Source organism: Bubalus bubalis, chromosome 10, assembly GCF_019923935.1.
Source record: "Bubalus bubalis isolate 160015118507 breed Murrah chromosome 10, NDDB_SH_1, whole genome shotgun sequence".
Classification (NCBI taxonomy): domain Eukaryota; kingdom Metazoa; phylum Chordata; class Mammalia; order Artiodactyla; family Bovidae; genus Bubalus; species Bubalus bubalis.
Window position 1 is genome coordinate 13,165,266 of NC_059166.1, and position 12,050 is coordinate 13,177,315.

At 38.5% G+C, this 12,050-nt stretch overlaps 2 protein-coding genes across 5 annotated transcripts in view; one reads left to right on the plus strand and one right to left on the minus strand.

Moving 5' to 3' along the window:
• IPCEF1 (interaction protein for cytohesin exchange factors 1) overlaps positions 1–12,050 on the plus strand; it is a 167,928-nt gene that overhangs the window by 129,543 nt on the left and 26,335 nt on the right. For all 4 annotated transcript variants that reach the window (XM_025294344.3, XM_025294347.3, XM_006074356.4 and 1 more), the window contains 2 exons: positions 4,773–4,831; positions 6,141–6,229. In XM_025294344.3, the coding sequence (XP_025150129.1) occupies positions 4,773–4,831; positions 6,141–6,229 (148 nt within the window). The remainder of the gene's footprint in view (positions 1–4,772; positions 4,832–6,140; positions 6,230–12,050) is intronic.
• The window catches only part of OPRM1 (opioid receptor mu 1), a 161,656-nt gene that overhangs the window by 35,050 nt on the left and 114,556 nt on the right, over positions 1–12,050 (minus strand). The gene's annotated exons all lie outside the window — the stretch shown is intronic.

Consider the following 12,050-nt stretch of genomic DNA (forward strand, 5'->3'; position numbering starts at 1 on the left):
TTCTTGCCTGAAGAATCCCAGGGACGGGGGAGCCTGGTGGGCTGCTTTCTATGGGGTCGCACAGAGTCAGACACGACTGAAGTGACTTAGCAGCAGCAGCAAGCTTTATTATTCTGAAGATGATTTTTTCTAGTAGCTAACAATGCAGAATCCCTTTGGGATTGCTAGTTAACCTCCTCCTTCTCCCACAAGACTAGGCAGAGGATGTTTAAAGATTTGCTCTTCAGTAGCCACTGAAGAACTTCCTTTCCTTTCTTACTGATGAGGCGTGTTGGAGCCAGGACATAATGCCTCTGGGTATCAGTGAGACGCAGAGGTGCTGGGGAACAAGGGAGTGGTATTTGGAGAGACGGGGCCTGTTTTAGAAGTTCCCCTCCTTGAGAAACTGCCTTTTTGGGTGGTGACGTTTCTCATGAAGGAAAAGGTAATTAAGTTTAACACTGTGTGTTCTGCAGGGACCCTCAATTTACAAGTGCAGGGGTGAGTAATTAAGGGTAATGTAAAAGTTGGTTTCTAAACAAAGCCTGGTGGTAGCTGCCTTTCTCAGGCAGTGTTTGTGGGAAGAATGTTCTCATTTTGTACATCAATTTCTTAACACTTGTACTTCTTCAACGCACACATTCACAGCAAGTTAACATACAACAAACTCCCAGGAAACATCTGTCGTCTTCTTTTATATAAATATAAGTCTTTTTGCATCTATCTATTTAGCTACAAATAGAAAGTTTTCTACTGCCTAGATGTTTAAAAAAAAAAAAAGTTCTTAGCAAAGAAGGTACTCCAAGCCTGTGGGTTCTAGAAAGAAAACAAACAAGATTCTGAACAGTCACGAGTTTTCCCAGCAAGTAACTGATAGTGTCAATTACAGGGAGAAGAGTTTTGAGTGAGGGCTGAAAGGAATCTTTTCTTTACTGTCAGTATTCTTCTGTTCTGCTCATTTCTGGAAAGGAACTTAGGAATGTCTTTTCTTGATTCAGGCATTCTCAATTCATCTTTTTTTTTTTTTTTTGCATTGATATGTTAAAAAAAAGAATTTTGTCTATTTCACTTTGAGATGCTTTTTTTGGGGGGGGGAGAGTCAAATGCAATTATAAAATTATGAAATCAGGAATAAACTAGGGATTAGTTACCCATTAAATTCATTGTGCTTTGCCTGATCAGTTTTTAAAAATGTATTTTTAAGCGTTTAGTTGAGTAATTTGTAAAACACATTCTTGTAAAAAAAATCTTGTAATATAGAAGAAAAATGAAAAACCTCCCATCTCCCCAACTTTACTTCCCAATTTAACTTCTCTCCCTAACATTAAGCCACTTTTCACAATAAGACTATATCCTCTCTGATGCTTTGCTTTGCAAATCAAGTCCTACACATAGTTTTAGAAGCACATTGATGATATGAATACACTACTATGTATAAAGTAGGTAACTACTGAGAACCTACCGTATAGTACAGGGAACTCTATTCAGTGATCTCTGGTGACCTAAACGGGAAGGAAATACAAAAAAGAGGGGATACGTGTCTGTATAGCTGATTCACTTTGCTATACAGCAGAAACCAACACAACATTGTAAAGCAATTACAATGAAAATTAATTTAAAAAGGAAGCACATTGAATCAGGATAAACACTTTGTTTTGTATTTGTTTTTTTTCCTTAACAGTATGTTAGGATTTTTCCAGGTCATGACAAGGCTCCCTCACCCAACCGCAGTCTTTTTATTAGTTTCTTTATAACACGGTACTGATGGAATTGGTACCATACTTCATCCATTTTTCTGTTAATGGACAATTCTGTTGTATCCATTTTTTTTTGTCATTGCAAGCCTATCGAATTAATATTCTTCCATATTTCTTATATACATGAAGATGTGTTTTGAAGGATAGATATTTAGAATTAGAATTATTTGGTGAAGGGGAATGAATATATTTTGAATTCAGTTCAGTTCAGTTCAGTCGTTCAGTCGTGTCCGACTGTTTGCAACCCCATGAATCATAGAACGCCAGGCCTCCCTGTCCATCACCAACTCCCGGACTTCACTCAAACTCATGTCCATTGAGTCAGTGATGCCATCCAGCCATCTCATCCTCTGTTGTCCCCTTCTCTTCCTGCCCCCAGCCCCTCCCAGCATCAGGGTCTTTTCCAGTGAGTCAACTCTTCACATGAGGTGGCCAAAGTATTGGAGTTTCAGCTTCAGCATCAGTCCTTCCAATGAACAACCAGGACTGATCTTCTTTAGGATGGACTGGCTGGATCTCCTTGCAGTCCAAGGGACTATCAAGAGTCTTCTCCAACACCACAGTTCAAAAGCATCAATTCTTCAGCGCTCAGCCTTCTTCACAGTTCAACTCTCACATACATGACCACAGGAAAAACCATAGCCTTGACTAGATGGAGGCAAAGTAATGTCTCTGCTTTTCAGTATGCTATCTAGGTTGGTCATAACTTTCCTTCCAAGGAGTAAGTGTCTTTTAATTTCATGGCTGCCGTCACCATCTGTAGTGATTTTGGAGCCCAGAAAAATAAAGTCTGACACTGTTTCCACTGTTTCCCCATCTATTTGCCATGAAGTGATGGGACCAGATGCCATGATCTTAGTTTTCTGAATGTTGAGCTTTAAGCCAACTTTTTCACTCTCTTCTTTCACTTTCATCAAGAGGCTTTTTAGTTCCTCTTCACTTTCTGCCATAAGGGTGGTGTCATCTGCATATCTGAGGTTATTGATATTTCTCCTGGCAATCTTGATTCCAGCTTGTGCTTCTTCCAGCCCAGCGTTTCTCATGATGTACTCTGCATAGAAGTTAAACAAGCAGGGTTACAATATACAACCTTGATGTACTCCTTTTCCTATTTGGAACCAGTCTGTTGTTCCATGTCCAGTTCTAACTGTTGCTTCCTGACCTGCATATAGGTTTCTCAAGAGGCAGGTCAGGTAGTATCATCAAATTAACTGCTTGATATTGACTGTACCAGTTTTTCAGGGTCAACTCAACAAAGGATGAGACTGTTTATCTTGAAATCTAGAAATTAGCAATATTTAAAAATTTTGCCAGTCTCAGGGTGAACAATATTTGCTTGTGCTTGAATATGCATTTTCTAAAATATTATTGAGGCTGAGAATTTTCCCTTATATTTATTAGCCATTTGTAGCTTTTGTCATTTTCCATTTCTTTGTTTTGTTTATTTTGCAGTTGAGTCTTGATGAACATTTTTCAGTTCCTCTGGCATGATCTGGGCTTGGGTCTTGGTCTAGTTTTAAGTGGCCACTTAGAGACACGTGTTTATCATGATACAAAAGGGGACTTCCTAAATGAGGCTGAAACTCATCTTGCTTCTTATAGAAAGTTCTATTTTATTTGAGGGCTGGGTAAAGATTCCTAATTTGTTGACAATTGCAGATTTGGGAATATGCAGTGTTTATGCTTTGGTGGGGATGTAGCTGGATAGTTTATGACACATTATTGGACTAGCAAAAATAAAACATGAAGTGAGTCAATAAGTGCATAGCATTATTATCATCATTTTGTTGATAGTTGACTTCAGCTACTTATTTTTCAAAAAAAGATTAATATGTATTATGGAATATGTTTTTAAAATAAAGAAAAGTATAAAGAAATGGGAAATAGGTCATTTAGATTATCACTGTCCCAAAATAATATTTTTCCTTTAAATAGGTTATATCAGTTCAGTTCAGTCGCTCAGTCATGTCCAACTCTTTGTGACCCCATGAATTGCAGCACGCCAGGCCTCCCTGTCCATCACCAACTCCCAGACTTCACTCAAACTCATGTCCATCGAGTTGGTGATGCCATCCAGCCATCTGATCCTCTGTCGTCCCCTTCTCCTCCTGCCCCCAATCCCTCCCAGCATCAGAGCCTTTTCCAATGAGTCAACTCTTCACATGGGGTGGCCAAAGTATTGGAGTTTCAGCTTTAGCATCAGTCCTTCCAATGAACACCCAGGACTGATCTCCTTTAGAATGAACTGGTTGGATCTCCTTGCAGTCCAAATAGGTTATATAGCTAGGAACATATGAAATAGATGCATTTTATGTGTTTTAAAAATATGTGTATTAAAATAAATTTCTAACTGAACCCTTGGCCTGAAGTCATAAGCCACATTTGCATTCATTCCCTCAGGTTTGTCTAGTTCTATTTTTATTATGGATGTGTAGTTGAAATTCATTGCCAATAATGGTAAGTCAATGGAAAATGAGACATTGTCAATTTTGCCTTATATAAAATTTTTCAAGAAATTGAAAATTTCCCCAGCTTAGGAATAACTGTGAAACTCTGGCCAGATCTTTTTCCTTATTGATATAAAGATCATGGTTTAAAAATAGATCATCATCACTTTTTGTGAAGTAAGCTTACATTTTAAGAATTAAAGAGAACTTTAAAGTTCAAGTTATGAAATTCATTTTGATGGTTGTGAAAGAATTTCAAATATGCAATTACAAAATGTATATTTGTTTGTATATTTAGAATATCTAATGTGGTTACCCACTTTAACTAGCTGTATAATGGGCCACCTCATTTCTTATCCTCATTTCGTATCATATTGCTTACAACGCGGACCATAGTGTGAAACCAGTGGTCTTAGGTTTCCATAACACATGTTTAGGCTATTTCTGAAAACATTTATACTGATATAGCACTACGATTAATTTCGTTATGAAGTCTGATACAAGACCTTCCTCTGGGGTCTAGGGTAAGGGTGAATAGGTGAGGGACCAATCTCCCTGGTCAAACGTCTATTTTCTATTTGAATTTTAGGTGGTTAAACAAATTGGGATTAGCTGAAATCCATCCTGAATCCACTTCAAAGGATGAAGGTATGTTCTATTTTCAATTTCTGAAACTTTAACAAGCATCTGAGAATAGGGTGAAAATACAAAGTCAAATTCTATGTAGAGCCTTGTTCTAATGAAACATACCTTGTTATTTAAAATTATCTGAAAATATGTAGAGACAGACATAATCACACTGGCTCACCAACATGGAATAGAGCCTCCCAGGCTGGCTAAGAATGCTTTTCACACTTCACCCACACATTAGCAGCTGTAGGCTTCATGGAGATTGCAGTCAATTGCCAATGCAAATGTTTTATTGCCCCACTTACTGAATTCTTACTCATCGGTGTGATCTCATCGTGATCTCTAGGCAGATAACTTTCAGCCCACTCTTTCCTCTCTGATATTTTAGTATTTTCACCAGGTGTGTGCCAAGACTAATTACCCTAAGTTTGCACCAGGAGCCTGAATGTCAGACTGGGACAAAGGCCATCTTTTTAGCTCAGTCTATAGCTTTCAGTGTTCAAAAGCTCCAGGAGTCTAATTCTTCTTAATGATGCAGTTGCTCCTTAATATTGAGAAGAAAGATGTCTTTATGTGTCTGGGTCACAGAGCTGACACTATTTCTGAAATGCCCAGACCACATAAAACTCAGGAGTTAGAAGTAGGGAGTTATTTCTTTGGAGAGCAAAATCATAATATATTAAATTTAGAAATGGAAAAGTGACAACTTGTTTTAGAATAAAGAAGTATAATATGATAGTGTGAAATCAGTGTCTTAACCATCTCCTTGGTCCTCTTTTCCATAAAATAAATTCTCATGGTATATTTGAAGTATTTTATAGATTGTGAGCACAAAAATAACTACAGAAAACCCTCCTCCTTATCCTGTTATGTAAGGCCTTTGTGATATGGCATCAAGCAACCTTTCAGCTTTGTTTTCCACCCTGTCCCTTAGGGAACTCGGAATACTTGGCGCCTGGGACTCACATTACTCTGTGTGCATTATTGGTGGTTTACTTATCCTGCCATTTTCAGCTCATTAAGATTTCTATGCTCAAAGTTAATCACTGCTGATTTTATACTCCCTTAGTGTATGACTCACAGCTCTTTTGAGGAATTAGTTTTATTTTCCCTGAGCTATGATTAGTCCTCTTCTGCCTAGTGGACACTCTTTGAGGGCAGAAACCCTAACAGAGAGAAACTCTTATGTATCAGGTGGCCCACTAGATGAGGACTTTCTGAATTGGATTGGAATTGCAATAGCCAGATGGGAAAAAACCTCTGCTCATGCATTATGGAATAAGTGATGACAGCGTTGAAACATTCAGCATTTTCCTTTTTGTTCTAGAATGCTACAGTGAGAGTGAACAGGAAGATCCTGAAATAGCGGTCCAGACGCCACCCCTTCATCACTCTGCAGAAAGTCTCTCTCCTTCGGTAGGTACCAAATTAGCCTGTTGCTCATCGATCAAACGTATGGATGTCATTCCTTCCAACTGGGTAGAAACTACCTTGACTGATACGTTTTTAGAGCAGGCTAAATAAAGGTATTTCCAAAAAGCAAGCACAATTCCCAGGGTGCCATAGCAACCCACTGGTATGACAAATTTGGTGCATTTGTTTGTGACCAAGTGTATTGTGCCCAGAGGATTCATGCTGAAGCAGAGGGCTTCTAGGTAATAGGCCGATGCTGGCAAAGATTTATTTTATAACATTTATTTATACCCTACTTGTTCTCAGAAAGAATTGAAAATGCCTTTCCTAGGTGCAGGCCCTGTAGTGATGTAAAATGAATGTAAAGGGGGTGAAGGCAAGACCATGAAGAGAAATTTAGAATCAGAAAGCGAGCTGGAAGCCAGGAGTGGGGTTAGCGCATTAAATCTGCCTGTAGAATGATTTGGTATGTTCACCAGAGAGCAGTCCACGTTTGATTCGAAACTTTAGAAGCATCTGGTGTAAGTTCAGGTTATTGATGGACATTAAGACTATGAAAGTGAAAGTGTTAGTCACTCAGTCGTGTCTGACTCTTTATGACCCCATGGACTGTAGCCCACCAGGCTCCTCTGTCCATAGAATTCTCCAGGCAAGAATACTGGAGTGGGTTGCCATTTCCTTCTCCAGGGGATCTTCTGACCTAGGGACAGAACCCACATCTCTTACGTTGGCAGGGGGATTCTTTACCACTAGCGCCGCCTGGGAAGCCCCCTATAGCTTTATAGTATAAGGCTTTTCCACAGTACCATGACACTCGTCCATCCATAGACTCCAGTAACTATAAGTTCTCATAGGTTACAGCATCTCCTTTGCCAACCAAAATTCTTCTGCCAGAATTTTCTATTTTGTGTGATAAGATTTTTAATCTTTATTTGCATTTTTCCAGTTCCTGAGTTAAAGGTGTTAATATCATTTAAATAATGAGCTCTACTGCTTTTATTTGCTGTCAGTGGAGAATTATGGTCACATTTCTAACTTATTTGGCTAGCAGTCAAGACCAGAAGTAAATATTTGTTGAAAGAATGTTTATTTAAAATTTCTATTAAATAGGATTAGCCAAAGTTAAGCAACATATAAATAAAATTAAATGTTGACTATGGTAAAATGTAGACCAATTTTTGAACTAGATGTACAATATAGCCTTTCTTAATATATTCTTAGCTTTCCCTTGATGTAGACTGAATCCTCTTCTAAAGTTAGCCTTGTTGGCTTAATGGAGAAGCCTATATTTTTGTTTAGTTTCTTTTTGTCTTTGTCTCTTTCTCTCTGTGTCTCTCCTTCTCTATCTCATATGAATTATTTTAGTTCTAAAATATTGTGATTTTAAGTTTTATAAATGGCAAACTATATCACAGATTCAGCTCAGTTCAGACACTCAGTCGTGTCCGACTTTTTGTGACCCCATGGACTGCAACATGCCAGGCCTCCCTGTCCATCACCAACTCCTGGGGTTTACTCAAGCTCATGTCCATTGAGTCAGTGATGCCATCCAACCATCTCATCCTCTGTCATCCCCTTCTCCTCCTCTGTCTCCTCCTGCAATCTTTCCCAGCATCAGGGTCTTTTCAAATGAGTCAGCTCTTTGCATCAGGTGGCCAAAGTATTGGAGTTTACAAAGAGCTTTTTAAGGGATCTAGAATTCTCTTGGTGAATGTAAAAGCAACCGCATCGTCATCTTAGATGAAGGATCGTGGCTGACTTGCATTATATGATGATTTGTCACTGTTGTTCAGTCACTAAGTCGTGTCCGACTCTTTGCGACCCCATGGACTGCAGCATGCCAAGCTTCCCTGTCCTTCACCACCTCCCAGAGTTTGCTCAAATTCATGTTCATTCAGTCAGTGATGCTATCTGACTATCTCATCCTCTGATATCCCCTTCTCCTTTTGCCCTCAATCTTTCCCGGCATCAGGGTCTTTTCCACTGAGTTGGCTCTTTTCATCAGGTGGCCAAAGTATTGGAGCTTCACCTTCAGCATCAGTCCTTCCAGTGAATATTCAGGGTTGATTTCCTTTAAAATTGACTGATTTGACCTCTTTGCTGTCCAAGTACTATTTAGGATAGTGGTTCTCAATAAAAATTAAATGAATGAATAAGCATATGCATGATAAAGTCACTTCGGTCATGTCCGACTCTTTGCAACCCTATGGACTGTAGCCCATCAGGCTTTTCTGTTCATGCAGTTCTCCAGGCAAAGAAACTGGAGTGGATGGCCATGCCCTCCTCCAGGGAATCTTCCCAACCCAGGGACCGAACTCTAGTATCTGACAACTCCTGCACTAGCAGGTGGGTTCTTTACCACTGAGCCACCTGGGAAGCCTGAATAAGCATTTAAGCAGCATCAAGTTACCAGACAACGCTTTTTAAAAATTAAACTTGAAAAATATTTGTAACAAATTTTTAATGATCTTTGAGCTTTTAAATCACTTTATATCATATAAAATTAATGAGTTTGAAATATAATGAGGTCAGTTCCTTTTTTGCTGTTTTGTGGGTTTCAAGAAATCATGGGTGGTGATTTTCACAACGGATCTTCCAAAGTGAAACCTACAGAGTCCCATCTATCTTAAGCCTGCCAAAAAGCTTTCCCTTTTTAATTTCTCTGTAAATAAATGGATGTCCTTTCCATTATCCATCCTGTGGGGCCTTCTCAAGAAGAATAAACATGAACAGAAATCTCTTATTTACTCAAAGACCCTGTAATATTCCTTATGCTCTTTGTGAAATGTGGCTTCACCCATGAGAAGCATAGGTCCAAACTGGTCTGGTGCTGAAATCTTACTGTTTATAGAAATCAAAATGATTGGACATAGAATTAAAATTTTAATTCAAGATTTTATCATTTTTGAAATAATTTTCTAGAATAGTAATTATTTTAATACTCATGAATTCATTATTCCAAAATGAAAGTTCATTACCACAAAATTAAAAAAAAAAAAACAAGAACTTGGGAAAGATTTGGGTGTTTGGGAGTTTGGTTTTATTTTGTCTTCTTTACTTGTCTAGGCTTAGATAGCTCAGTCATGACTAGCCTATGCCAGATTCAGCCAAAACAATGTTTGCTCTTGCTCTGTACAAACGTTACCATAATCTTAAAAATTTCATCTGTTTAAATAAAAAGCTTAAGTGTTATTTTAACCAAGTGTCTAGCATGTCTGCTTTTCAGAAACAAGAGAAAACAAAAACAAAATCTGCCTGGGATATATGTGAGCAGCAGCAACACATTCTGTTTCTAAGGAACATAAAATCTAACTGTTCAACATTTATCTATTTCTAATACATTCCTTCAGAAAAATAATGTTAGCCTTAGTGGTCTTCCAGACAATGCTTAACTTAGAACTTTAAGGAATAACATTTGATTGACATTTGGAATAACATTCTAAACACTGCTCCCATCTCAGTGACCTAACTTAGTGGTCTCACATCCATCCTTTCGTCTATTTGTATTGAAACAAGCATTCTCTGGGCTCCTACTATAACATTAGGTAAGACTATCATCATATAAGCTCAGCATTAAGAAAAGTAAGCTCATGGCATCCCATCCCATCACTTCATGACAAATAGAAGGGGAAAAAGTGGAAGGAGTGACAGAGTTTATTTTCTTGGGCTCTAAAACCACTGAAGACGGTGACTGCAGCCATGCAATTAATAGATGCTTGCTCCTTGGAAGGAAACCTATGACGAATCTAGACAGCACATTAAAAAATGCAGACATTACTTTGCTGACCATTCTGAAGGAGATCAGCCCTGGGATTTCTTTGGAAGGACTGATGCTAAAGCTGAAACTCCAGTACTTTGGCCACCTCATGCGAAGAGTTGACTCATTGGAAAAGACTCTGATGCTGGGAGGGATTGGGGGCAAGAGGAGAAGGGGACGACAGAGGATGAGATGGCTGGATGGCATCACTGACTCGATGGACGTGAGTCTGGGTGAGCTCCGGGAGTTGGTGATGGACAGGGAGGCCTGGTGAGTTGCGATTCATGGGGTCGCAAAGAGTTGGACACAACTGAGTGACTGAACTGAACTGAACTGAAGGACTTTGATGTTTTGAGTTCCTCAGCTTTTGGGTGTTTTGAGCAGAGAAGTGATGTGATCAATGTCCATTTTGAAAGGACCACTCAGGCTGCCATGTAGGAGTGACCTGTGACATAGGGAGAAAGTCCAGAAGCAAAGAAATCTAAGGAAAAGTGTTTAGTCATCTAGTGTGAGAAGTGAGGATTGGGGTCAGGGTATAGTTGAGAGATGGAATGGTTGGACTTTGAACATAGTTCTAAGACCAATTGGTGGATCAGATATGAGAGAAACTGAGAAGATATTATCATCCCAGATTTAAGCAGCTCATGGAAATTATTTTAGCATCATAGTCCTTATATTTTAACACTTTTCACAAGTACAGTTCCTTTATATCCAAAAGATGGGGGAAAATCAACTAAAAAAAATCAAAGAAGTGATAAGTAGAAACAAACTCTGCATATTGTGGCTCATTGGGCAGAGGCAGAGGAAGAGGTCAGAGATTAAACACAAGAAGGGGTAAAAACAGTTCTAGAAATTCAAATTTAATCTTACTAGGATAGTTCTTGCACAGTTATTTACTAAAGGAAACGATCTTTAGTTACGTGTACTATATATAATAATAGAAATGTTTGTAAGGGAGATAGTATGGATGAAAAATTGGATGAAAAATAAGTGGATTTAAAATTATTTGTGCGTTACTTTTGTATTTTCATGTACTTTGACTAAAGTTGCCTAAGATTTATGTGCTGACTCACTCCTTTCTAATTACAGGCTTTTGGTGGCCATTTTAAACTCTTTTTTGCCATGTCATGCTTGTGCTTTAAAAGCAATTCAAAGAAAAGAATTTTAGAGCTAATCAGCTTTTTAACTTAAGCTTCTTCAATGATTAAAAATGTCTTATACAGAAAATGGGGAGAAACATGTCTTATTGATTATTTTATTTAATAACGCACATAGTTTCCTCATGAAAACTAAGATTTAAAAAATGTCCTGTATTTTCTCATTAAAAAATAGCATTTTAAAACCCAATTGTTCTTTAAGAAGTGAAACAGCATGCAATTATTAATCAATAATAAATAAAATAATTTTGTTTGAGATTATGAAGACATTTGTGGGAATATTGGCATTGCAAGCAGTAATTCTGGATCCTGGGATTAGGATAAATCATCCATAGCACTTTACAGAGAATTCCAGGGTGCTCCTGAGTAAGAGACTGAACTTCTCTAGGCACTTTTCTTATACAGCTGGCTGTCTAGACCAGTCTTTGTAGCATTGGTTCATTTGTTGTTGTTTGGTCACTAAGTCATGTCTGACTCTTTTGTGAGTGCATGGATTATAGCCTGCCAGGCTCTTCTGTCCATGAGATTTCCCAGACAAGAATACTGGAGTGGTTGCCATTTCCTTCTCCAGGGGGTTTTCCCAACCCAGGGATCGAACGGCATCTCTTGAGTCTCCTGCATTGACAGGTGAATTTTTTACTGCTGAGCCAGCTGGGCAGCCCCCTTTTAGTTTACTACCAACTGCTAATTTATTAATGTCAGGCACAAGTGCAAAAAATGGAGATGCAAAAGTGATTAAAAACAGCCTTCTCTCAAGTAACTCACCAAAAAAGAGGAACAAGTTGTTCAACAATTACAGTAATAGTTGACAAATAAAATTATATTCCACCTGGTATAATAGAAGTAAGCATGGGAGAACCAGGCAAAGATGCCTGCCTCTCCCTGAGGCAACCAGTGAAGGCTTCCAGGA